This window comes from Dermacentor albipictus, chromosome 1 (genome assembly GCF_038994185.2).
Source record: "Dermacentor albipictus isolate Rhodes 1998 colony chromosome 1, USDA_Dalb.pri_finalv2, whole genome shotgun sequence".
In the NCBI taxonomy this organism is placed as follows: Eukaryota; Metazoa; Arthropoda; class Arachnida; order Ixodida; family Ixodidae; genus Dermacentor; species Dermacentor albipictus.
Genome location: NC_091821.1, coordinates 13,371,648 through 13,398,725, shown reverse-complemented (window position 1 = coordinate 13,398,725; position 27,078 = coordinate 13,371,648). Strand labels below are relative to the sequence as shown.

General features: G+C 46.4%; 2 protein-coding genes across 2 annotated transcripts in view; one reads left to right on the top strand and one right to left on the bottom strand.

Annotated features, from left to right (window-relative positions):
• The window catches only part of LOC135918196 (coiled-coil domain-containing protein 6-like), a 55,725-nt gene extending 44,552 nt beyond the window's left edge, over window positions 1–11,173 (top strand). Inside the window, exons 6-7 of the mRNA XM_065451877.2 lie at window positions 8,600–8,799; window positions 8,896–11,173. Coding sequence (XP_065307949.1) covers window positions 8,600–8,799; window positions 8,896–9,066 — 371 coding nt within the window. The 3' untranslated portion in view covers window positions 9,067–11,173. The remainder of the gene's footprint in view (window positions 1–8,599; window positions 8,800–8,895) is intronic.
• Window positions 11,174–25,916: 14,743 nt separating this feature from the next.
• Window positions 25,917–26,814, bottom strand: LOC135918204 (uncharacterized). The gene has a single exon (XM_065451886.2). The coding sequence runs from the start codon at window positions 26,674–26,676 to the stop codon at window positions 25,975–25,977; it is 702 nt and encodes a 233-aa protein (XP_065307958.2). The 5' UTR covers window positions 26,677–26,814; the 3' UTR covers window positions 25,917–25,974.
• Between the last annotated feature and the right edge of the window lie 264 nt (window positions 26,815–27,078).

Sequence of the window (27,078 nt, the reverse complement as noted above, 5' to 3'; positions counted from 1 at the left end):
CCCCAACAAACAATGGTGTGCAGGGCGCCGCCATAGGTGTTTATGTTCGATCGGTTGAATAATTATGATAGCAACAAGACTTTTTTGTCTGCTAGAAATGATGGTTTGCTAGTCCATTTTTTGGCAACTATGCAGCCACATGACATTTCACTTGACTTCACCGCCAACAGCAACGACGTGACGACAAGGCTCTTTCTCCGTGTTATCTCACTGATCTTGCCACCCGCTGTGTTTGGTCTGTCGGGAAGATGCCGCCGCCTGTTAAAAAGCATAAGTTTCTGACAGTTGGAACAGAAGTCTACAATCATCGCCGAAGCTGCGAAAGGCAGGAACAAGTCTGATATTGCGAAAGAGTACAATATCCCGTGCAGTTCACTTTCTACAATTCTGAAAGCCAAAGAAAACATGGCGGCACTGAAGAACGGAGCGCGCGCACAGCACAGCACAATGGCAACGCCGGTCTACGAAGATGTGGACAAAGCCATATTTTACTGGTTCCTCGACAAAAGAGTGAACAAGGTGCCTTTGTCTGGAAGCCTTCTGCAGCAGAAGGCTATTGACTTCGCATGCATTCTGGGGCACGATAACTGTTTAAGGCGAGTGCCGGCTGGCTAAGCCGATTCAAGGCACGGGGCACTGTGTCATCTCCAAGGTGCTGTCTGGGGAGTCGGCGAGTGTCGGCGCCTAAGGCACATAATCCTTGATGTAGGAAAGTTACGAAAATATACTTCAAGAATATGAGCCCTCCGAAATTTATAATGCGGATGAGAGTGGGTTTTTCTATTAGATGTTGCCGGCGAAAACACTCGACCTCAAGGGAGAAAAATGTCATGGTGGCAAGCGTAACAAAAAGCGGGTCACCATCCTTTTGTGCATTAACATGGACGCTTCCGACAAGCATTCCCTCCTCGTAATTGGCCGGAGCAAGAAACCACAATGTTTTAAAGGGAACCAAAGGCTGCCAGTCGAGTACACTGCCAACCACAAAGCGTGCATGATGCGCGCGATATTCACCAGCTGGCTGGAAGCCTTTGATGTGGACATGTGGAAGCAATGCAGATCCATCTGCCTTGTTTCGGACAATTCCAATGCCCACCACGTTGAAGACGTTTTGACGAACGTCCGCTTAATTTTTTTCTCTCCCAACTGCACATCTGTCATTCAACCTTTGGACCAAGGGATCATTAGGAGTGTTAAGGCTGCCTACCGTGGAAGGCTCATCCAGTGGATGTTGCTAAATATGGAACTGAAGCGGCCAATGGAAGTTAATCTCTTCATGGCACTGGAAATGCTCGCTGCTGCCTGGGCGGTTACTTCGGCCGCCGTTATCCAGAACTGTTTTTCGCAGAGGCCCCCAAATCCTATGCTGACCATTGCCAACTTCTACAAGGAGACGAGACACGTGTACCCGCCTCCCCACCCCGACCTCGACCGAGTGCAAGCCACCATGCTTCGCAGACTGCAGACCAATTCCATTCTCAGTCATTCTGGGCTTTGTTTAATCACTGGCGGAAATTACACGGGGATCGGCGGGGATCGCACTCGCGTAATGATCGCACCCCTGAATTTTGTTGTCAAAATTCGATTTTTTTTTTTTTTCGTTTAATGATCGCGCTTACCATCTGTCGTATGCTACGCGAACGACTCAAGACAAACCAAGCAGTCTGCACGCACCAAACATTCTTAAGCAGATGCCCCATTTCATTCCCTTCATCATTTTTCCGCACTTCCATGACAAAAAAAAAAGCTACAACCAAACTTGCCTTTATTATGTGTAGGCTTTATAGTGGTTGTGGTCAACAACAACAAAGGTGTCTTTCGATTCTTTTCTGCACTCGTGGGCAAGCAACAAATCGCAAGCGGCAACAATAGTAGCCACGTTTACTCTGGTATGTTAGAAGTGTACCCTATTCACATGCTGACGCTTGTAACACAGCTAAGATATTCGCCCACCCTTAGTGGAAACGTGCCATATTAGGATAGTAGTGAAGACAAATGCCGCAGTTTCCACAGCATGCCCGCCATGTGTTTCTATGTCACTGGCAGGTAAGCGTGCCCATCTGTTTCTGTCAACTCAAAGTGGACATGGCTACGTTATTGCCGCAAACTTGCTGATAATAACGATATCATTCATTACTGATACGTAAGAAACTGTTTCAATGCACGTAATGTACTCATGAGAAGAAAAAAAAATCACGTTCATTGCGTTCAGCTTGCTCCGCCGGCCGCCATTTTTGTTTTGCCGTCTCGCACTACATATAGCGGCAGCCGCCTATTTGTTGACCTGTTGTCATCCCGCCGCAAACGCGGGATGAAAATTTTTTTTTTCTTTTTGCGGGAAATTTAACTCGCGTAATGATCGCACCCCTGAATTTGCATTAATTTTTTTTACAATAAAGTGCTATCATTATGCGAGTAAATACGCTACTGAGGCAAATAATTCGAGCTAGGCATGTACAGTTACTTCTTATTCTTCACTTCTTCAAGAAACACTCCAGTCCCAGTTCTTGATGGTCATGAAGGTAACTTTGTGGTCGTAGAAATAGATGTATATATGCTAGACTTGCTGCACCAATGCCTGGTTTGGCGTAGCGCACCTCTGGATTCTGGCGACGACAGCGCTGGGCCTCTGCCCGGGCAGCTCGTTTAGCAGCAGTGGCAGACGAAGGACTTCCACCGGTTGCCTTACTCATGGCTTAAAAAGAACTGGCTGAGAATAAACTAATTATATAGGCAGACGGATTATATTATAATATAAACCGTCTGTGAGCCTCGGATAATCCGTGTGGTGCAGAACATTTCCCACCAGCCACCGCAAACGGAGCATAGCTTGCGCAGCTGCCTTGCTTATCGGAAGGTTGCTGGAGGCTGCGCGTAGGCACATAAAAACATTGTGCGGCGAAGAGATGGCAGCGACTGGCTGACGCTGCTAGCAAGTCAACTGAAGATGGCTTTGCATTTCGGCTTGGGAAGTGCGCACCGTGACTTGCTCATAACGAGCTGATGCTTCGGCGACCGGAGAACACCGTGTGCCCTCGCACGGTTGCCGCCACGGAGGAGAGGAGGGGGCAAGGGGTACATGCAGTGGCAAACGGCAGCGGCTATGCTTTTCGGCTTACGCAGCAGCACATCATCGAGGTCAGCCGCTACTGAGCCGATGCTCTGATTGCCGCTGCACATGGGTGACATTGGAGGAGGAGCGAAGAGAGCAAGGCTCGCACCGTGTGCGAGAGATGGTGCCAGGAGCGCGTGCTGCTTGAGCAGCGTGTTGGCCCTAGCTACGGAGCTGGTTATGGTGAGGCACGAGGGCTCTGCGAAACACAGGAACGGGCACCAAAGAGCTGCGCTCTAAAGTAAAGGTTCGTTATACAGTCTTACCCACTTGTAACGATACCGGTTTTAAAAATATATCAGTTATAACAATAAGAAGCATGGCGAAATAACCCACTTACTACAATGCCCTGTCGCCGCATTATCGGTTATAACGATGAAGCTTGACTGCTTGGTGTCCGAGCCGAACGGTAGTGAAATGTGAAATCTTTGAAAAGAAAAAAAAAGAAAATGAGAAATTCAAGCTGCTGCACGATGGGCTGCTGCTCCAACAGCCACCGTGCGCTCATTTTCTAGCCATCTCCGCGCGCCTCTCTCCCGTCGCCCTTCCCCCCCTCCGAACAGGAATGGGCTGCATGCGCACAGCTTTGCTGCGCCCACAGCTCTACACCACCCCACCCTCAGAATCACGAATGGACTGCACCAACTGCGCTGCTCGCAGGTTGCTTGCATGTTGCTTGCTGGCTACTCATTTGGCACTGTTCTGAAAACAGCTTAATCGCTCGCGTTGGTCTTCATTGTTTGTGTCGAAATCGTTCCTGGCCATGCAGTTTCTTGCCGCCGAAACTGAAGATGGCTGATCCGCCCACTGATCATCGGCAATGCACGACATTGCCAAAGCGCACTGCTGTAGATTTGGAAACTAAGTGCTTCTAACCAAGGAGGCGATTGTCACGACCGCGCTTGCATCAGATAGCGACAGCAGTGATTATGCGGTAGGGCAGGCTGCCCACTGAAGCAATCGTCGCGAACGTGCTTGCATCAGATAGCGACGGTGACGACGGCAGCAATAACACTAGAGCAGGCTGCCTCAATGTTGTCCTCACAGGAGGCCCGGCTCCAGGGCTTCGTTTTCGCGAGGAACCTTGCGCTGCACTACGTGAAGCACCTGCATGCCTTGGGGAAGGATGTCGGCAAGCTTCGCGTGAAGCATGCAAGGTTGAGGGACGTATGGTTTTCTCGTGCAAGCCAGTGAGAAGTATGTGTCAAGATGCTTGTGATGATCGCACCTCAGTGTTTCTTCTGGATTTCTCACAACTTTTAAAAGGCCCCTTTTGGGGCCACCAAAGCGATGCCTCGGTGGTACTCGCATATGGCTTGCCATCCGTGACACCTCTTTGTAGTTGTTATAGCAGTGCCATTCTTTAACGCCGAGAGCCGCAGCTTGTTACACACAATTGGAGCGTCCAGGAATCAGTTAAACGAATGAACACAATTTGCAGCCGGATGGAGGAAGGTGGTGGGGAGGGTCACTGGCCCCCCCGCCATTATAGTTTTCTCACAACAGCTCTGCCATCACCCTATTTTAATTTTTTCATGCAACCCAGTTATAGCAATTATCGATTATAACAATGGAATTTTTGTGGCACCTGAATATTGTTATAAGTGGGTTCATGTGATTGTACCAATTGCGAGCAAATTTTAGCTTTGTTAAAACGAAGCTAAAACGTAATACACTGGCATCTATTTGAATTTCAAGGGGAATCACGATTGCTGTGTTATATCCATTAGTTCGTTATATCCCGTTTCGTTACGAGGTTTTACTGTACGTGGTTATATGGCTGTGATGCTGTTTCAGGTTGTCCAGTGGCACTGCTCCATCGATGTTTCCAAGAACATCATCATAACGTGGGTCCTGTATGCACTTTGCACAAACCTGTCCTGCAAAAAATGGCGCGTCCTAGAAGACCGTAGTTTCTGGTAGACAATGCACCGTGCAATCTAATGAGACTAATGTGCTGCAGGTCCCGGTAAACTTTTCCTTGGGCACCAATGCCTACCGTACCCCAACGGTGTTGCATCCAGTGACACGCAGTACTATAACTGTATACTTTCCCAGGAACCCTTTTGCAGCAGGCATGTGCCCAATTTGGTCACCAACTCATTGTTGCGCTGACAATCTGTATTTTTTCTCCTGTCTAAGCACGAGGCAACCATTTTCTATTGCATTTTCCTCCAATTTGTGTATTGACACTATGCAGGAGGCTTCCCTCCTGCCACATTACTGACTGGCCACTTGTTGATGTTGTGACCCATCTTGCACCCATCTGACCATGCTCGGGGAAACTTCATTTTGTCCACTACCAGCAGTCAGCCGCTCGTGCCTCTTTGTCGCATAGGAAAAAATGTTTATCACCTCATGCCGTCTTCTTTTCCAACTTCGTCCTTGATGCAGGATCAATCATTTCCTTAGTAACCCACTCCTTGCTTAGATTCTGTAAAGTCTGAGCTGCCATGAAGCTGTCCGCATTCTAGGAGCAGCCCTTGATTGTTTGTCGATGATCATGTCTCTGAGGGCACTAACTTTTTTCCGCAATTTCTATCGATCCAGTGAACGAAGTAGCCGGACAGCCTGGCTGCATACGGCATACCATTCTCGTTGTATTCATGCCTGGCATGGCGAAACTTTTCACGGTAGCTCTCCGCAGTGTACCGGAAATGCTGCAGGAGTGCAAGTCTTGAGCTCGTCATAGTCCAAGGTGGCGAGCAGATCCAGGTGACCAGTGACGGTTAATGTTTCTCTAGTCATGCAGATACTCAACGAGAGCACCCATTTCTCTTGCGGCCATTCCTGGCATGTCGCGACACGCTTGAAGCGTTGCAGATTAACGTCTAGGTTGTCTATAGTAGCATTGAATGGTGGAATAAGTTTGTGTGGACTGTACACCTTTGTCAACACGAGCATAAAGCAGTAGCCTGCACTACGTGTTCGGCAGCCTGCGGGCTACCTCCTGCAGCTTGAGCTTCAGTTCAAGGACTCTCTTGCTCTAGTAGTTTATGCTGCAGGGACATTTGCTCTTTCCCTGCATTGTGCTCTTCTGCTGTCTCATCACGTAGTCTCGCATGTTCCTCCTCCACCGATTCTCTTAGCGTTACCTCCCCAAGATCAAGCTCTCGTCCAAGACTGTATAATTTGTCTGTTTCCATGCCTCACTGCGGTGTGGGAGTGTTGGCTATAGGTGTTAAAAGCCAATCCTGGCATGCTTGCCAATTGTGAAAGGTTCACGGGCCCAGTGGTTCAGCACCCTTTAAGAGATGCATGGGAAACAGACATTGCCTTCATCTCCATGTCTAATCATGTGTGACATTAAACATGCAACAAAAACAAGAACACAGTGAATAAAAAGCAGGCTTCGTAACCCCATCCTAACCATCCTTGCATATGCAGTATAGTTTGCTATCCTACGTGTGTTAGTTTTCACCGGATACACAACTATGCCAAGCTCAGTCTTGTGGCTGTGCACTAGTGGTACACAGACTGTGCGGGTCTGTCGTGTGGAGCTGTCCGCGCCCTGGCACCAGGGAGGGACACCTGTCACTCTGTGGCTCGATGGGTGTGGCCGGCCCATTGGAAAAAAGCTCCACCGGCTTCTGGCAGCATAATTCTGCCGGCAGTACTGCTAGCGGCTATGCTCTCTGGGGGGACCGCAGGCACTGGCGCCAAAGTGGACCAACCGCCTAGGGTCATCCCCTAGTCTCAACGGGTCTCGAGGCGAGTGTCCGAACGGACCGGTAGCCTCCTTGGTAGCCGCCTTGGTCACCACCAGTACACGTCACCTCCGGCCGCGCCAGCATACACTATCATTTGCACTTCATCCTCTTCGGACTCTTTTGTGTTGCGGTCAATCATGGTCACTTGTCCAGCGCAATTGTCCCTACTCTCGTCACAACATGGTTTATTGTTAAATTCACGGATAAACTGCTGTAATTACTTTTTACAAATGTGATCAAATTCACACAGGTAATTTTTTGTTTTAAATAGGTTTGACGCAACTAGGACTTGTTTGTTCTTAAAATGTTCCATTCCATTTTCCATATTTATCATGTCTAGAGTCGAGGGTGCCAGCCCATTAAAGACTACGGTGTGGTGGCCTACAATCCATGCCCAAAGCAGTGATGATGGGCCAGAAGATGGGCAAATGACGTGGTTTGTTACAGAATATGGCATCAGGCACACACTGCCATAAATACAGGGCCCATACATTTCTATGGGACCAAAGTTTCATTGATCCTAAAATTGGCCTTCGCCAAATAAGTCAAACTTGGCTGGTCATCACACATGCACTCGACCCCAGTGGTGGCTGCAGTGGTGATTCCAATGGAGCAGCGTCAGTCTTTGCAGCGCTTAGTGCGCAGGGAATGTGTCGAACACACAATATCTCCCATAAAAGATTCCTATTTCCAGCCTACACCAGGGAGATTTCAAAGCGAAAACGGTAGCTCACGATGAATTATTACCGTATTTACCCAATTATATTATGCGCATATTTTTTCCCAAAAGAATTCATCTGAAAATAGCTTAGGTGGTGCAGTCTGATATGAAACCAAAACTGCATTTGCATCAGCCTACTGCCAGAGCCAGCCTAGCTGGCATCACTATTCCATCACAAGATGGGTAACATGGATGGCAACAAAAGAAGTTTGCACATAGCCGGACAACTGCGCAAAGCTCTATCTGATTACGACAGCCTATTCAAACTATAAAGTGTTTTACATGTTACGCTAGCGGCAACAAGTCATGTCACACGTTCTTGGCATCCCTGAGAATAACGCGTCGGAGGACAAACTAGCGAGTGGTTTGATGAATGCAGAATATGAAACGCACTATGGAATGTATGGAGGACGAGATGTTGTGGTTCCTCATAGACAGCGTTAAAGTGCCATTTGAGAGTGATGACTATGGGCATTCAGTAAATAAAATTCCATTTTGTAAAGGCAAAATTCACTGTTTTTTGTTCCCCCAGACATTCGAGGCATGTCGCATTTTTCTTGCCAAAAAGTCTGGTGCACCTTCGATTCCTATTTCGTTTAGGAGATCTGTCACTTTTATGGTGTTTTTCTTCTTTAAAAACATAAAAAGTGGGTATGCGTTCGATTCAGAAGTGTGTTGGAATGTGGGTAAATGCTACCAAATGAATCATTACTGTGTGTTGTTTTTTGTGCCTCCTGTTTAATTCTATAAACTCGTCGGTCTCATCAGGGTTGAATTAATGGAAGTTAGCTGTAGTGTAAAGCCATTTCAGTACTTTGATTTTCAAAACACCAGAGTGGTGGAATCATTAAGCTTTTTTTTTTTTTTATAGCTGGATGGCTCTACATAAAGTAACTGTGCACACTGATTGTCTAATTGACTGAGTAGTCCTCTCGTTCGGTTTTCTCTTACCTGCTAGGCAGATTGTTTTCTTTTTACTCTGCCACTGTTCTTACCATAAAGGTGGGGTATACCATTTCAGAGGATTAAGCTTAGACATTTTGCTACATTGTGCAGGTCTTCCGGTTAGTGGAGGCCCTGGTAGTGTGCTGGGCAGTCTGCCACGTGAGGCTCTAAGCCCATCTGGGTCTCTAAATCGCTGTCAGACCTGTGGACAGCCCCTCTTTCATCCAACTGGGCCTACAGCACCTCCACCTGCATTCCTGCTGCCTTCCCCATCTCCGCCCACTGTCAACATGCTGCCCCCACACCCTGCTGTGAGTCGGGCTACACAACAGCCTTAGTGGGAATTTCATAAGGGCTTACCTTAATCCTCTCTTAATTAATGATGCAAACCAATTTGTGTTGTGCAGAGCTTCCCCTCTTCAAACCAGGCCCGTGTGCGCACGTCATCACAGGAGCGGTTTTCTAGAGCACCTGCCCCAGCAACACCTGTGGTGTCACCAATTGCACCCAGCCACCTGAGCGCTGCAAACCCGGCACCACCAACTGTGCCAGCTGCAGCATCCCCTATGATGGATTGATTGACAGCTTACCAACAAATTGCAGTGATGGAACCTTGGCATGTTCCTCTTTCTACAGAAGCCACAGTCAATTTACTGTCATAAATATTGAAACAGAACCCCAAGTGAGCTGTGCAATGCCAAGGGGTACTTTTCCAAGACACTTTACTGAACCCGGAGGAAGGGTTACAGATTCGTCAGTCTGAGTCCTGCTACAAGTAGTTAGCATGCCTCGAGGTTCTCTGGATGGCAACAGTATGCTCATTTGCTATCCTTGGCTGCCCAGGTTTGAGTGCAGTACCAGGCTGCATGTGTCCTTCAGTTTTAAAGGAAAGGTGTTGTTGGCAAAAGGATTGCCTTGTTTTACATGTCCCCCCTTTTTAAGCTGGTTGTAATTGTACAAGTACTTGGAAATGCATCTTTAAAGTTTTTATCATTTGCTACCCTACAGGAAAGTAGGTTGGATGTACTGCACACCTTTACCTTGTGCTCATGCTGTCTTGTTTTTAAGGTGTGCATGCAGTAATGCAGCCACCCAAAGAAGCTGCTGAAGAGGGTTGGGGTGGGGGCTTTATTTATTTAATGGAAAAATAAAATGAGACTGCAGTGTACTGCATGCTTCACTCAAGGTGGGTGTCAGTAAATCAACACTTGCTTAGTGGAAAGGTTCAGCACTGCTAAAGATATTCTTTTTCCTCGTGTGTGCGCACTAGTTAGGCAGCTTGCCTTGCCATTATTCTTTGCCGTCTGACATTGCAGCGCCTGCAGATATTTTTTAGTTATGGCCATAGGTAACGGTTTCAGCATGTTTGTGCCATCAAGCGAGCTTACGTTGCTGGAGGGAAGTTGGATATCCAAAGGTTTGCATAGAGTAGTGAGCAATGACTCCCCAATGGTTCTAGTCATTTCAGGTAGGTTTATTTGCTATGCAAATTAGGTTATCAATGTAACATTTGTATGCAAGCTGCTGAGTGCTCAAAAATGCAGTCCTTATTGCAGTGCAATTTGATGAAGCAGGCATTGAAAGAGCCCAATGAGAATTCTAATGTTACCACTGTAAGGTTAGCATAGTAGCTTTTGCATTGGCAACATAGCTTGGTCTATGAAGGGGATGTGTATTTTTGCCAGATTAAATGCTGGGGTGTGCATGTGGGCCGTGCTCTGCTTTTGGTGCGACAATCTGTCTGTCCAACTAGAAATGCACTTTTGGCAACATCTTGTAAATAGTTTGTAAGTTTCTAACTTTGTCATTATTTCCATATTTGTTCAGGTTTGTGAGTAAAGCACTATGTATGAAAGTGTCTTGTGTGTGATAATCTGCTGTTGTTCAACTAACAGTCAGTTTGGTTCTCTTGTTAGCAAAGAAAGCTTTGTGAGTGGTTGAGAATGTATTAGCTTGTGCACCCAGGGATATCTGAATGCAGTCACCCACAAGAGGAGGGAAGCAGTCAGCTTGTTCAGCAGCCAGTACGAGAGCCTCCCGACAAGCTGTCATACTTGTTTCATAGTGCTGTCTGGCTGATGTTGTGTGTTAACAGACCTGCTCTCAGCCGTCTGTCTGCCTCGTCATTCTTGTACCGCCTGTTCTTGAAGCGTATTTTGGCGCTGTTGACTCATAACCTGTGGGTTCTATATTTTGAGGCTTCCAATACATAACAGCCAAGTGCTGCTGTCCTGTTTTCTTTCCTTAATGTTGCTGTTGTGTGCCGGAACTTCAGTGTCGAAAGGCACAAAGTGAGTTTCAGTGTGCCGAAGGTCCCAAGCAGATCTGCAGTTTGTGAAGTTTACCTTTGTGTTCTGATTTTTGTCGCTGAAAGATGTTGCCGTAGCTTCTGACTGTGATATCAGTTGAGCGTACCCATACTTCATGGGTTGCAAGAGCTAAGTGGGTGCTCCTAGATAGGGGGAGGGGTAAAGCCAAACTGATCAATTAATGGCACTGGTATTGCACATTCGAGTGTGCATTGTGCGTGTGTGTGTCTGCACGCAAGTATGTGCGTTTATAGGTTGTAACAGGTGTCCGTTGTCAGTTTTCTAACAGTCTTTGCACACAGAACTTAAAGGTTTGTTTATTGGTTTGGTTTTGGAAGCATTTCATTACAATAAAAACAAAATGTTGTGCCTTTCACATGGAATGTGATTTGTTTCTTTATTTCGTACTGCTGGCCTGTGTTGGGAACTTCGAGCAGGAGCAGGTTTTATAAAATGTCATGCACTTCATAGGAATATCAAAGAGTGAACTTGCAAAAACACACCATGGAGCTCTGGGCAGTATGCGATTTAGTTGTGCACGATGCATAGTACGATAACAAACGATTTTAAAAAAAGATGAAAGCACTTGAAAAGAGGTCGCATAAATTGAGCATGAAATTCTAGATGACACGTTGCTCGGCACATGAAGGATAGACGCAAGTTCCATTTTATGAAGTGCGGTCGTGAAAGCAAAAACGGGCCACTCTGCTACATCCCCGGGTAGCCGTTCCACTTGCGAATGGTTGGGGGAAAATGAATCCTTAAATTTGTTAAATTCATATTTTTATAATACTTTTTATAGAATGAGAATCAGTGGGCCGCTGTGCTAAAATTTGAATTGCCATATTTACACAATCCTACCGTGCCACCGATTGCAATGCGCAGTTATAGTAACGCCCAAATATTTTTTTTTACATACCGATTTTACCGCGCACATCAGGTAACGAAACCAGAGCCGACGCATACCATGTTGAAATGATTTTATGAAACACAGACTCGCACAGCTGAATCTTAGCAGCCAGTCGCTATTGGAGTACGGCGACACCTCCTTTTCCATTTAATGCATTAGAAACGCCGCATTTGAAGGTTTCTCCAACCGTTGTTTGCAGGAGGGCATTTCACGCACCACGGAGCTACAGTGTACTAGAATAGGGGCAGTGTGTTCAGGAAGCCCTCGCCGCTGAGGCGCTTCATGTAGATAGCACGAGATGGCGCTGTAGGAACATGGGCTGGTGGAGGTGGAGTACAGGTGGAGGTGCAAGCAGGCAAGGGTATGGCGGAAGCAATGACCAAGGCGCGGGAAGTAGTTGGGGTCAGCACGGATAGCGACAGCTTGGTCATTATGCATTCTGGGCTCAATGACGTGCTTAAGGGGAGAAGCCAGGACCTTCAGAGGCACATTGAGACTGGGCTGAGTAAGCTTAGAGAGGCCTCCGGGAGGGTGCATGTGACCATATGCACTATCCCAGAGGTCCAGGGCCAGGCTTACCAGGTAGAAAGGAGGGTGGTTGAGGCCAATCGGGTCATTAGGAGCCTGAGCGGACGACTCGGGTACAGCGTGATGGAGGTAAACAGGGACGTGTACGGAACCGGCTTCCGGCCTTTTGTGCAGGATGGTATTCACTACAGTAGTGCCACTGGCAAACGGATAGGGGGCAGGATGGGTCGCCAGGCAACAGCTTTTTTAGGGGGACCCAGAGCCCTGAAGGAAGCAGTGTACGCGTGGACGATTCGAGGCAGGAGCCACAAATACGCGAACATCGGTACTGTAGGAGAGGTGACAGGAATAAGCGCAAGAGCCAAATTAAGTCAGACATAGGGTTCATTAACATGCAAGGTGGCAGAAATAGGCTAAAATGGGAGGAAATCGAAGAACAACTAAGGCAGGAGAACTTAATGGTTTATGGGTTTGTAGAGACACATCTTAGGGACATGGAACAACCGCCCTGTAACCCTGATTATGCATGGGAATACTGCAACAGAGTGCAGGGTAGCAGAAAGGGTGGGGGAATTGGAGCATTCATTCATAAAAATACAAATTGGCAAAGGGTCAAACAGGAATGCAAGGAGCATTTATGGCTAGAAGGAAAAGTAGCAGGGGCGAAAACACTTCTAGGCTTTGTATACCTTTGGACAGGATCAAATGCTAAAGAGGAAAACAAAAAAATGTTGGACTGTATAGCAGCGGACATCAATGAGCTGGGAAAAGGATGTGAAGTAATTGTATTAGGAGACATGAATGCGCATATTGAAGATATGGATGGGCACACAGACTCCACAGGTAACATGCTGCTGGATATGTGTGAGAGGCTTAACTTAGTTGTCTGTAACTCTACTGAAAAGTGTGACGGGACCATAACATGGGAGGTAGGGGGTCGACACTCGACAATAGATTATGCGTTAATGTCACATAGGATGTACGATAGATTAGGAGCCATGATTATAGATGAACAGGGCTCCAGAAGTATAGGTAGCGACTACAAACGTATCAAGTTGAGTTTTAAGAGTGAAACTAAAACACGAACGACGCGCGAGGAAACGCCAGATGTGATTTTTTACTCAGAAGACGAAGTGGAAATAGCGGCCAAACAAATTGAAGAGGAAATATCAGAGGGTACTGAAACGGATTGGACTTACCCAAAGTTAATGAGACTATTTGAGCGTGAGCTAGGTAAGGCGAGAGTCAGGAAAACAAGGCAAGGGATACGAAAACTCAAGAACTCATAAAAAAACGTCGGGAAGCCTCCAGGGAACACAGGTATTCCAAAAGTAAGGGAGAACCTGAAGCAGAAGTAGAGAGGAAATGGGTAAACTACATAAAATGCAAAAGGGAAGCATCTTATTTGATCAACGAGAAAATCAAGACAAAAGGGTCCCAATGGCTGTCAAAAATAAGCAATAAAAAAGATAAACAGGCAGCTAGGAAATTCTGGCAACATCTGAACTCCTTGGGTAATAGGACAAGCCTAGAGCAGAGGTATATAGTAACAGCTCAAGGTACTCGGTTAGAAGGAGAGGGGGCAATGGAGCATATAGGAACCATGATGAGGGAAAAATTTACAAAACAGACAAATGGTACATGCAGTACGTCGGAGAGGGATAGCCCGGTCAACCCACTGCTTTCGCTTGGACAAAAAGAGTGGGAAAGGGCGGAGAAGAGGGTACCAAGTAGCACATCGGCAGGCCCCGATGGTATTCCAATTATGTTAATAAAGAAATTGGGCCCGAAATCTAAGAAAGCATTGAGGGAGGTGGTGAGCAAAATGCTAGCGGATGGTAAAGTAGCTGACGAATGGAGGCTAAGTAGGATGAGAATGATATATAAGGGAAAGGGGGACAAAGCTGACATAAATAACTACCGGCCTATAACAGCTGACGTCAGTGGTTTACAGGGTGGTTATGCAGATTATAAAGGACAGACTGCAGGCATGGGTAGAGAACGAGGGGGTACTTGGGGAGCTACAAAATGGGTTCCGGAAGCATAGGAGGCTAGAGGACAATCTGTTCTCGCTAACACAGTGCATTGAAATAGCTGAAAAGGAACACAGACCCCTATGGCTGGCTTTTTTGGACATCAAGGGAGCCTATGACAGTGTACTTCAAGAGGGCTTGTGGGGCATTCTGGAAACTTTAGGAGTGCAAGATGGAGTAACCAATTTCTTAAAAGATATCTATAAAGGTAACCGGGTGATTATACAATGGGAAAAGCAGGTTTCGGAGCCTGTAATGATTCGGCGGGGGCTTAGGCAGGGGTGCCCATTGTCGCCTCTGCTGTTTATGCTGTACCTACAAGGTCTAGAGGCCAAAATACAGCAAAGCGGACTCGGCTTCAACCTATCATTTCTCAAGCAAGGAAAATTGATTGAACAGTCATTACCAGGACTGATGTACGCGGATGATATTGTATTAATGGCTGACAATGCAGAAGATCTGCAGGAATTAATGGACATATGTGGTACAGAAGGAGACAGATTAGGCTTGAAGTTTAGCAAAGAAAAATCAGCAGTCATGATTTTTAATGATAACAGTTGCGGCGAGCATAAGATACAGGAGGCCACGCTGGAGATAGTCGATAAATACAAGTACCTTGGGGTGTGGATAAATAATGGCATTGAGTATCTGACAGAGTACGAAAAATATCTAACGACTAAAGGTAACAGAAGTGCAGCGATTATGAAGAGTAGGGCACTGTGGAACTACAATAGGTACGAGGTAGTACGAGGGATATGGAAGGGGGTAATGGTACCAGGCCTGACTTTTGCCAATGCGGTTCTATGTATTAGAACAGAGACCCGGCAACAGTTGGAAATTAGGCAACGTGGGGTGGGTAGGCTCGCTCTGGGAGCACATGGCAAGACACCAAATCTTGGAGTGCAGGGGGATCTGGGATGGTCTTCTTTCGAGGGCAGAGAGGCTAGTAGCAAGATAGCCTTTGAGGAGCGATTGAGAAAAATGGGGGAAATTCGGTGGGCTAGGAAGGTTTTCAGTTACTTATACACGAGGAATGTTGACACGAGGTGGAGGAAGCTAACTAGAAAATTGACAAGCAAATACTTGGGCAGTAGCGGGGGAACAAGTAAGGAATCATCTGTCAAGAAAAAGGTTAAGGAGGCAGAGAGGGGTATGTGGAGTACAGAGATGCAAACCAAATCGGCATTGGAGACATACAGGACGTTTAAGCAAGAAATAGCCAAAGAAAATATTTACGATAACTCTAAGGGAAGGTCATTGTTGTTCGAAGCCAGGACAGGTGTACTGAGGACTAAAACGTACCGAGCCAGATACCAGGAGATAGATTTGGTATGCGAGGCGTGTAGAGAGGAGGAGGAAACGGCGGAACACCTGATACTTGCTTGTAAACAACTTCACCCTGCAGTTGAATCTAACGGGGAACTATTCAAAGCCTTGGGTTTTAAAGACAGTGAAAGTAGAATAGACTTTGAACAGGTAGAAATAACTAAACGGAGGCTAACTGATTGGTGGACAATATCAACGCAAAAGTAAAGGAGTAAATACATAGGTATGCATGCATATAGAACGATTAAAGGCTAGGTGGCGCGCGTCGCCGCCGCCCGATTCAAAGGGTTGAGCCACAATCATCCATCCATCCATCCATCCTGTACGGAACGTACGGCGCAGCGCCAGCACTGCATGCTGATATTTTGATAATCATTTTCTGTCGCAATCAAATAGACGTACAAATCATCGGCGGGTGTTAAGATGCATCCCCGAAACTCACTTCATATAAGAGATGAATTGTATGTGCACTCCTAGCGCATCTCAACGCCCATTAGACACATTTATTCACCTAACAGCAAAGGTTCTGCAGACACCGAAGTAGTGGCGTAAAGCCGTTAAATTTGTTTTGAGCCACGCTGCCACGTAACTAGAAATTATTCGAACGGAAAAGTCGGCTGCAAATAACGCCGTAGTTAGGGACATCGAATTGATTTAAACTAACTCGGATTCCAGGTGCGCACATTTTCTTTTGCGGTTCGCATTCATAAAAAAGCGGCCGCGGCATCCGCGAGCCAACGTCAAGCGCTTAGTTCCTCAGCTGCTGTTGTAGGAGAGAAGGCAAAACAATATGTACGTACATAGCCCAAAGTCAAAGAGCTTTCCTGCTTGTCATTTACCTTCTTTCGCGATAAACATTTGTCCCTCGTTCTTTCATTCGGTTTCGCGAGCGCCCCGCAACTACATTTGCACAGTTTATTCGTGACATTTTTTTTATTTACCTCATGAAGTGTTCCCGAACGTCAGGCTCATGTGCGAGTATGAGACACACCGACATCCTACATTTCTATGGAACGAATAAAACAGGTAGGAATGACGCCAAGTAAAAGGGATCTCTGGGGTGCTATGCAGGATGCGTCGAGTTTGGCGAAACTCGGGATCTTCACGAGCTCTGGCGACACCCCAAGATGAAAGCACGAATGGTACCGAGACACAGTTTATCTTTCGACAAGCCTCCAGTTTCATTGGTTTATCTAGATTCACTCTGGCTGGCTATCATTCCTTGGGCGTTGCCTTCTGGGCGGTCGACAAACTGGGGCTCACGTGATCATACCGTCGGTGCATGGTCGTGCCTTCTTTCACTTGTTTGTCGTTCCACCGAGTGCATTACATGCAGAAGCAAGTTGTAAAACAAATGCATTTAGTACAATATTATTAGTTACTTTACCGTGGTTTAGAAGCATTTTGAAGCTTACGAGATGTGCACTGAATGCGTCTTAGACTAATTTGTAATTTAGTACGCTTCGCATTATACCAAGAGGGAGCGCTGTAGTAGCGTCATCACATCCATTCACCGGGCAAGCATGGCGGCTAAGCATCAGAGAGGCCCAGTGTAAACAAACCCGTACAACGAGCTTGCAGTGCGCGACGTAGTGATCAGGCTCGACGAAGGCCACTATTTCTTGGATAGTTCTGTTCCTCCGTGGGCAATCTTCCCGTGCACCCGGTAAGACTGCCAATAGCTTCGGCGATTTTACAGATCGCAACGCGCACCTACTGTTCACGGCGAAGTGCTGAAGAAACAACTTGTCCGGTGCTGCTTCTGCGAGTGCGCTGAGTTCCTCCACTCTGCGTGACTGCGAGCGTCACGAACATTACATAGTGTGGGCAAAAGGTAGACATCCTATATAGCTACGATGCGACGAGGTGGTACCGACGATGGATCTCGCTACCAACACAGTGAAGGAGACTTCGACAAACTGCAGATAAGTATATTTCTACTGTTTCATATTTAGCATAATAAGAGTGCACGGATTAAGTCACTTTCGTAGTAGCGAACTGAATGTCCAGCAGTTTAAAGAAGGCAGTGAGAACCAATGAGTGTTCGTGCTTTTACGTGCAAGTGGGCCCGCGAAAATATGGAATAGATGAAGGTAACCTTCACTAACTTGGTGAGGCAACAGAAATTCATGAGTGACATTAAGCTAGAAAATTTATGAAAGAGTATCTTTATCCAAGTGAAATATCAATAGCAAGTACTGATATAAAGCAGGAAACTTATACAAAAATTTCATGGGTTGAACAGCACATGGAAGGCATTACCGAATCGTGATCGCCACGTTACCGATATCCTTGAAAAAAGTCTAGAATCATTGCATTCCACCGGTTATGCAATATGGGACATAAACCTGGAGGTTAACAAAGAAACTTGAGATGTCAAGGAGTGTGTAGAAAGCGAAGTAACAAAAATTGTTGCAGATAGCATTAAGGCAGGAAGACAGTGGCGTAGTAAACCGTGGCAACTGATATGCTAGTTGAGATTAAAAAAGAAAGGAATCGGCAGGCAGGCCATGCACGTATTCGATCACTTGTTGCCAATTCATATCAGGTGATTACATAAGCATTACAGAATGAATGTCAAGGAGAGAGAACTACAGCCAAGGATGGTAGAAAATTGCGTAATGGGACAAGAATATGATGTTTGTAGGCATAGGATGCAATCAGCTCGTATAAGACGGGATTGTAGGGTGAGGCATTTGTTTTGCAGCGAACAAAAATAGGTTTGTGGTGCTGACAGTAGAGACTCGTGAAGGTGCAGGGCCACCTCAGCTGCTGGCACACTAATCAACATGACAATTGGCTCTGAAAAAGAAAACCCCAGTTTTGAAAAATAAAGCAATGTTGTCCCAACGCATTGTTTTACTAAGCATACTACACTAGAGGCTTCCACATTTAAGGGCACTTAGTACTAATAGTGCAATGAGCATTTTTCTTTGTAAATAATGGTTTGTATGTGGCTGATTCATTCCAATACACTTTTTTGCAGCAAAACATTCTTCTGCTGGAGCCACTCAACCGCCTGGTGGCAGTAGGCGAGCGCCAGGCACGTGCTCTTGAGAGTGTGGCAAAGGTCCAGGAACTGCTCCGCAACAGTAGTATCGGTGACCTCACTGCTGTCCTGTCGAGCCCACAGAAGGCACCTTATAAAGGAGCTTTCAGTTTAATATTATGTTTATTATTCAAGAACATGAATAAAATTATTGCAGTAAACATTGTGCTGTGCATATTAGGAGACTTATAACATGCACTTTGTGTCCCTTCAAAATTGGCAAAAACGTAAGACAACCTGTGCCACTCTTGGACCATGTAAATAAAAAAATACACTAATGCAGCATACACGTCATCATGCTGTTTGTTCTTTCTATGTGCAAGAATACAGTGCGTGTTCATTAGCCACAAGATGAACGCTGTGTGTAATTCACAATGAAGAAAGGAAACAGCAGGAGCTTAATAATGCTATCACCTATAGACTGTGCATATGACTGCAACACTCCCCGATTCAAATGTGCCATTACATGCATGTTCAATACCACATATTCTTTAACATTGTCTTATAATTGCATGTACCATATTTCACACATCTTAAGCCCTTGCATAGCACACTTCTGATGTATCCATTTCATAGGCCAAATAATTGTACACTTTGTCCTTTTGTGTTGTATGAAAAGCAGCATCCTTTACAGTCGGATAAAACTTCAGAAGACAGGAGAGGCCCCACCCAGATGACCAAAGCGCAGCAGCCGATTGCCTACACGTCTAAAGAAATAGTCCCTCTCCAATGAGCAATATTAGTCTGTCTGGCGGCACAATATCAGTCTCGAGTGCGTGCCCATTGGTGCAGGCTTGTGTTCACCTGCCTTAAAGTGCAGATTCCGCAGCCTCCTAAAGTTGTATCCGACTATAGAAACACGTAATGCCTTGCACCAGTTGCATATACTTCTGCAATTTGATAGCACACAATGATCAGGAGCAGAAATCTATAAAGGCATCCAAGCAAAGCTGGCTGACCACACTTCCATTATGAGGGGCTGAAAAAGGTCTCGCCAAATATTCCCATGACGTCCTGGAAAAAGAGGTGGTGTTTGGCACTTCTTTAGAATCAAAAACAGATTACACTGAATGTTGTGTAGCACGTCAAAACAAACTGAGCTTGGTTATTTGCACAGCATGTAATGGGAGGTCGAGCTTCACTTAGGAAACAAACTGCTCTGTCCAGTACAATTTTGAGGCCAGTATGGCACCTATTATGGCACCGGTATGGCACCTATTATGTCAACAGTGTCTATATACAAATTACACTTTTCACAGGCCATTGATTTCACCATTATTTTTGTGTGATGGTTCTTTCAATCAGCGCTTGTATTACATGAGCAGTTGGATTTGAAAGCAAAGCTTTGTTTGCAAACCTTCCGACTTCCATAAGTGTGTGGCAAGGCACTGGCATGTTGTCGAATAGCTCACACTTCCTCGGTCCTGCACCAAAGAAGCCCAATGCTCTATTTTAAGTTGGATCACACAACAATTCAACGGCACACAAAGAAGTGTAACACACACAGCAAAGCATTCTGCTGTGTGTATTTCTCTTTGTGTCCCGTCGAATTGTTGTGCAATTAAACTTCAAGCTTCTATACCAATACACCGTCTTCAACCTCACCAATGCTCTAGTTATTAGGCCACAATGGTGCACATCTTTGAGATTTCCCAACACAAATTAGTTCTCCGAAAAATCACAAATGTTAAATTTTGCAGCACAGCTGTATGTATGAACGTGCCATATTCTTTACCACTAAACTCACAGGAATCAAAGAGGCAAGCATTAACCAGCCTTGCTGCTGCCGTTACCATTATCATCATGACACCAATGGAAACACAGTGCCACGTTTCAGAAAGGGAGTGCTGGAGGGAAAGGTGTGACAGCGAGGGCTTACAATAAAAATAACAGTTACGAGACATGTTCAATGCCAATATATGCTGCATGTCGCTCAGCCTACTTTGACAATGCGGCAAGTGTTTACTCGTTTGGGCATATCACGTTTTGTGTAATCGTTGCTCTAAACCTGTACAAATGGTCTATTTGCTCTGCAAGTTTTATTTTTATCATGGTAGGTTAAAGACCCACTTTTCATTGGCATCTGCACCACATTTCTCCCGATATGTAATAATGCCTTGGTGGTTCATGACATATTCACGTACAGAGAGTTCTGCAGAGTATCGGACGTGCATTGTTCTAATGCTTAAGAATTAGAGCCCCATTGTGAGACGAAAATATACAATTTATCCATCCAGAATAACGCCGCCCCCCCCCCCCCCCAAAAAAAAGAAGATGCACTGAACCTCTGGCACATGCATCGACAGTGAACAGAGCAAACAATCTGAAGTATTTTCTTCATGCAAGCCAACACACTAAGATTCTCAATGCATTTTCATTTCGCCACAAATGCATAGGCACAACCGGCTTGGCGCAACATCCACATCTCGCGCTGCAACAAATTGTGCAATGCCTCGCTGTTTCATAGTGCGGCCGATAGATTACGCATGACCAAAATTCAGCATTGTGCATACTTAGTAACTTCACCAATGAAGAACCCCAAGTTGTTTATGAGATTAGGATTCATAGGTTACTTCACACAATTAGTGATATCCATTTACCTATTTATACTTAACCCCTTTCCCAAGAAAGTGAGCCATTTGGAAGGCACCTTGACAGATAAGTAGAACAATCGACAAAAAGTGATCAACCAGCGAAAAAGTCTGTTAATCACAGTAACGCTGACATTGAAGGCGCCTTAATTCCTACGTACGTTCCGTCGACACACCCGACTACGTTCGTAATGTTCCCACGAAGTGGGAAGCATTCTTTTATATATGTCCGCTCCGCCGCAGTATTCTGGAAAGCTAGCCACCGCTTACGCACTGCCGCATCGATAAGCGCGTCATACACATCTCTGACACAGTGGCTAACAGTAGTTTGATGGCGTCCGATGTAACGCTCGGCGCCGACGCTTCCCTGAAAACTCTCAGTCCCGTAGAAACGGAGGGCACAGATGACTTGCTCTACGACGGTGAGCGAATGAAGCCCGCCACGCTGTCTCCGCAGACGAGAGTCTTCGCCTAGCTCGTCACACAGCCAGCACACTGATGTCTTCGACAGGCGAAAATGACGCTGAAACTCCCCGTCGGTCATGCAGGTGAACGGGTCCGGACGGTCATACTGACGCTTGCTGCCGCTGGATGCAATGAAACAGGCTGCTGCTGCCGCCGCCATGTTCCCGAGTTGAACTCGGAGGGGGTTTCGCGATGTACGAGTTTAGCACGAGTTCGCCTGTCAATCAAAACCAGAGGTCACGCCCCGCGCGAGGCATGCAACTATTGCGCGCGCACCCACTACAGTTGGGCCACGCCCAACTTATCTTCCGGCAACAGCGACGCGGTGTCGAGCTGAGAGGCATCAACAATCTTGACCGCCGACATAAAACACGCACAACGCACTGTCATCGATGATGTATTGAGCACCACTATCGAAAACAAAGCGTTGACTGTCGCTGGCATACATCCTCTCGGGCTGAGATGGCCGCACAACACGGTTTCACTGCCTGCATTGCGGCGCGTAGCGCACAGTAAATAATTATCGGCACGTCACTGTAGGTGCTTGCAAGGCGTCGAGGCGTCGAGGGGGACGACGATGCTGAGAAGTGTTTATTGCAGCAGTCGTTTCAGATGGCTGCTCTGTCATCGGTGATGAAACGGAGCCACAACGTCGTGAACACGATCAGCGTCCGAGAATCGCTCGCTCTTCTAGGCCCAGTGCAATGGCATTTCTTCATCACAAGCACTGCGCACTCAACAGTTCCAACACCTCTCTCCGTTCGAAATCTGATTTAATAAATGCACACAAGAGCCCTCACCTGCCAAAATGCGAGTGCTGCGGTGTCGTTACGATATCCATCTGCGATCGCTGCTGGCTCCAGCAGAGGTAATCCGCAAGTACCTTCGACTGCACAACACACTCATATACTGCGTACATGCGCTCAGAGGCGCCTTCACTGGGCAAGCGATGACAAGCGATGAATTCTGTCGCTGGGGAAGCACGCACGTTTCGCAATGTATCGCAGAGGCTTCGCGCACAAAGATAAACTGGTACATTTTCACTGAACTGCGTCACTACGCACTCTAAAATAACATACCGCCATTTTACAGCGACAGCTGTTGTGTCGTTTTTGGTCGGTAAAGCGGGGGCCTTAAAGCCTAGTGAAGCGCCTGCGATGAACAGCCGTACCGCGGCGCTGCGTTTCTATTCTCCTAATAGAGAAAGAGTGGCCATGACCCTCCATGGATCATGACCGACTTTATTGAGAATAGCACTGCAGCGCCCCTAGGCGACTTATCACCGTATGAACGCCCTCGTGCGTGCGACCCGCTTCAATGTACCGCTTCTAAGCTTTCGCCTCCCTGTCGCCACTCACGGCAAGAAGTGCAAAATTTAATAATTTGCTCGATCTCTGTTTGTCATCACAAATTTCTAGCATTGAAAACGAAAAACAGATACCTAAAGAAATAAAAATGTACGTTATTTTATTTGTCGTATTTTAACGTATTCGTTTGAGTGAAAGTGTAGGTGCAAGAATGCGCCGCATGTACCCCGTTCGCATTCGATGGAGGATAGATAGATAGCGCCCGAAAGATGAGGCACGCCCTTGACGCGCCCGGGAAAGGCGTGGCAAACGGCTCACGGCAAGTGTGCTGACAGACAGCGGGGCAGTCACGGTATCGCTAAGTTGCGATAATCCGTTGATAACAATACGCGGCGCTGGCGCGTTTCGTTGTGCAGCCTTCTGCGCTTGAAACGTGGAAGCAGCGTGCCGCGCAGGGAGCGCTCATGTTGTCATACGCGACTTCTTGTCTACATATTTTTTTGCCTGCACCTTCGGCCCGTTCCGCGCTATCTCCGTTCACTGACTGCCGTCGAGCAAACTCGGGCAAAACTCGGGTGAACGAGAAACTCGACGCATTCTGCATAGCACCCCTGGTCTCTTTTTGCGGGTGCAAATAAACGTTATTTCTCTCTCTCTCTCTGCAAAACTACACACATCATGCCAAAACACAGAAAAACAGTGCAAGTACATTCCTACCCAAACAACGGAGACCTACAGCGGAATTATAATGCGCAAATAAATTACTTAATTCATTTTAATTATATTCACAAAGTTAGCTTTTTGAATGCACCAGAAGAAGTTGTGCATTCAGAAGAAAAACACAGAGAAGTGTCCGCATGCATATGTTGCACCAGCCTGCTAAGAACAGTGTAGCTAACTATAAAGTGCAATTTCTTTTTCCGTGGTGCTTCTCTTCACTGATTAACACCTTTAACGTGAAAGTGCAGCCTTGTTAGGACATAAAGACGCACAACTGTTGATATGTGAAATTATCAGCATGTAATTTTAAGCTATATATATAGCCAAATTTAAAGCTTTAACTAGAATCATGACATCAACTATGCTGTAGCTGCAAAGCTCCTTTTTGTTGAAGAAGGTTGTAAATTTATTCCCTCAAGTTTCTTTAGTGCTTCGAAAAGCAACTTGGAGGGATACAGCAATCCACCCCTGTCACAAATGTCGTGAATTTTGAGGCTGCTACTGACACTAGAGTTCTGCAAAAGAAGAGAGCGGCAGTCCTCACATTTCTTGCGAATAAAAAATTTCTGCGCGACATACCCTGCCATATATAATGGATGATGCGGTTATCACTCCTTTCCTCCACATAAACCCGGTGCTCTGCCGGAGTATTGTTTAGCCTTTGCTCTACCAGCGTCAGATTTCCAGCTTAAACTAACTTGTCAATTGTTACGAAACGTCCCCTTCCTTGTCAGAATTATCAGGTGAGTGAAGTAGCGATACCAAATATTTACTGACTTCTGTATTCCCTGTTTGAATCGCCTTCGCCAATATATAAAAAGGCAATTCACAACAATCAAAAATTGAGACGGCGTTGGGTGATCGTTGGATCCGCACGACTACCACACAAGAAGTTCTCCAACTTTTATTGGCTTAGTCTAGATGTCAATAGGTATTTAAAACCCTCTCCTTCCAAGTATTCTAACAGAGCCAAAGTGCTGCACAATTTCACACGGAGCCTATCTGCCGTCGACTGGCTCAAGCCGCAAAGTCCTTTTGCAATGGAAAGCATATTTAGCGCCAGCGAAGAAGGACATAAGGGAGACGACACCACAATGCGCTAACTTCAACAGCTTGATTTTCAGGAAACACCCACCTATTTAACCCATGCACAGTTAAATAGGCGGGTGTTTACTGAAAATGAAGTTGAAGTTAGCGCATTGTGGTGTCGTTTCCCTTCTGTCCTAGTTCGCTGGCGCTAAATATGATTTCCAAGTCAGGCTACCAACATGCCCAACAAATGGCAATCCTTTTGCATGTGACTCCCAACGAGACAGAAACTCGAGGAATTCCTTCAGAGCCCTTCAGAGCAAGCACATGGCAAGCACGCTGCAACTGGCCGCAACTCACGGAGAACGCGTCCGTACAGCCCGTGCGACTGCAGCGCCGCCGCATACATCCGGGACCTGTCTACGCTCCCGGCTTCAAAGCCAAGGAGGATATATAAAAATTGCTGGAGTGGAAGCCGCCTATACGCGCCTATGGGCAAAGGTGAAGCCGCGCCGAACGGCCGGCGGCCATCTTACCAGAGGCAAAAGGCAGCGGCGCAGCCGCGCCTCTACTTTTTCGCGCTGCTCATGAAGGCGCTCGCATTCAGAAACCAATGAAAACAAGTGCTTCTGGTTGTAAACGGTTATCTCCCATCAACTGTAGCAGCCAACTGGCGTGAAGAAGGCTATGTAACTGCGGAAAAATAAAGGAGAAAAGCATAGCGCAGCCGCCCTTTTGCGCGTTTACAAAGCAACGCTAACGAACGGTTCCAGTATTAAACGTCTATTTTTCGTCAACCAAAGGGAAACTGGCATGTACAAGGCAGTTTGCCAGCTCAAACATTAAGCAGAAAAGCTTAGCACTGCCGCGCTCGTGCTTTTCCGCGCTGCGGATGACGTTGCTCGCATTTACAGAGCAACAAAAACGAGTGGTTCTAGTTATACACATTTATTTTCCATCAGCTAGCAGAAAACTGGCATGTAAAAGGCAGTGTAACTGTGCAAATATTAAGGAGAAAAGCATAATGCAGCTGCGCTCGCACTTTTTCGCTTTGCTGATGCAGCTGCTCACATTTAGAAAGGAATGCAAATGTGCGGTTCTAGTTGTAGTCGTTTATTTACCATCAACCAGCAGCCAACTGATATGCAGAAGGCAGTTCAAATGAGCAGATATTAAGGAGAAAATTTGACATACAGTCAAGAACACCATGACAGACACCCTACTGGTGATTGAAAATAATCACCCTCGACAAAAGTGGTCTCACTTTGTTTTTGATCAGTTCACGGTTTCGTTCTTTCGTCATGTGGTGTATTCTCACTTTTATATATTCTTCAGCGATTTTTTTGCACAAGATATAAATATGGTTATCAAGTGGATCAAGATCAAGGATGTGGTCCTCCAGTTTCTGGAACCAGTTTTTCTCTGTGCAGGTGCCCAGGACTTCAAGGATGAGGTGTTTTGATCTTACCGTCACCATTTTAATAGTATCATATTCTGCCTGTAGCCGTCGCAGCCCCTTTTCAACTGCTTCACACAGGCCAACGACGTCTTGTGACGGTGAAATAAGTCCACCGCGGCTCTTTTGCCTAATTAAAGGTGCCAGTTCATCCGAGTGCAGGGCTGCGATGCACAGTTCACATGTTACCGTTGAACGAACTTTCTTAACGACGAAACCTGCAATGTACGGCACTACAGCGCCGACAAAAGCTGACAGGCTTTCTGGGCAGTCAATGCGATGGGTATAGTTGTGGTCGTCGGCCTGCAGGATTGATGACCTGCGCATATCAGTAAGCATGCTCCTTTCACCTACCAAAGCTCCTGTAGTTGTTGGATTTAGAATTGAGACTATGTCTTGGGAGCAGTTTCCAGAGCTTGATGAAGTCACTTCTGTCTGAACCAACAGACGCTTGTATGCAGCCATGAACTGCGCAGCGGTTGGGTTGTTGTTATGACCACCTCGTGCACGTATGGACCCGAAGAAGTTTTCGGCGTGATCTTGGCTAAGCTTGTGCGTCAGCAAGTATTTCAGCTGATCCTTGCGAACAAGCTCATCGAACAATTCTTCTGTGCTGGTCATGCACACCAAAAATCCAACGAACCCAGTTTTCTTCAGCCCTTCTATTACTGGACGCCCTGCAGGATCTCTTAGCCCTTGTATATAGGCACGGGCCTCGGAAAAGAATAGCTTCCAGAGGGCTTCATTCTGCTTGCGAAGAGGTGCCTTATAGGACCTTGCAAGTGGGTTTCGAGAGTTCATGATGTCGAACAAGCGATCAAAAAGCCTAATGAACTTAGCTGTTGCAGTGGCACCCTTGAACTGTGG

What these genes read in the sequence shown, in the direction of transcription:
- LOC135918204 (XM_065451886.2), bottom strand. Translation starts at nt 26,676, where the DNA reads ATGGCTGCATACAAGCGTCTGTTGGTTCAGACAGAAGTGACTTCATCA.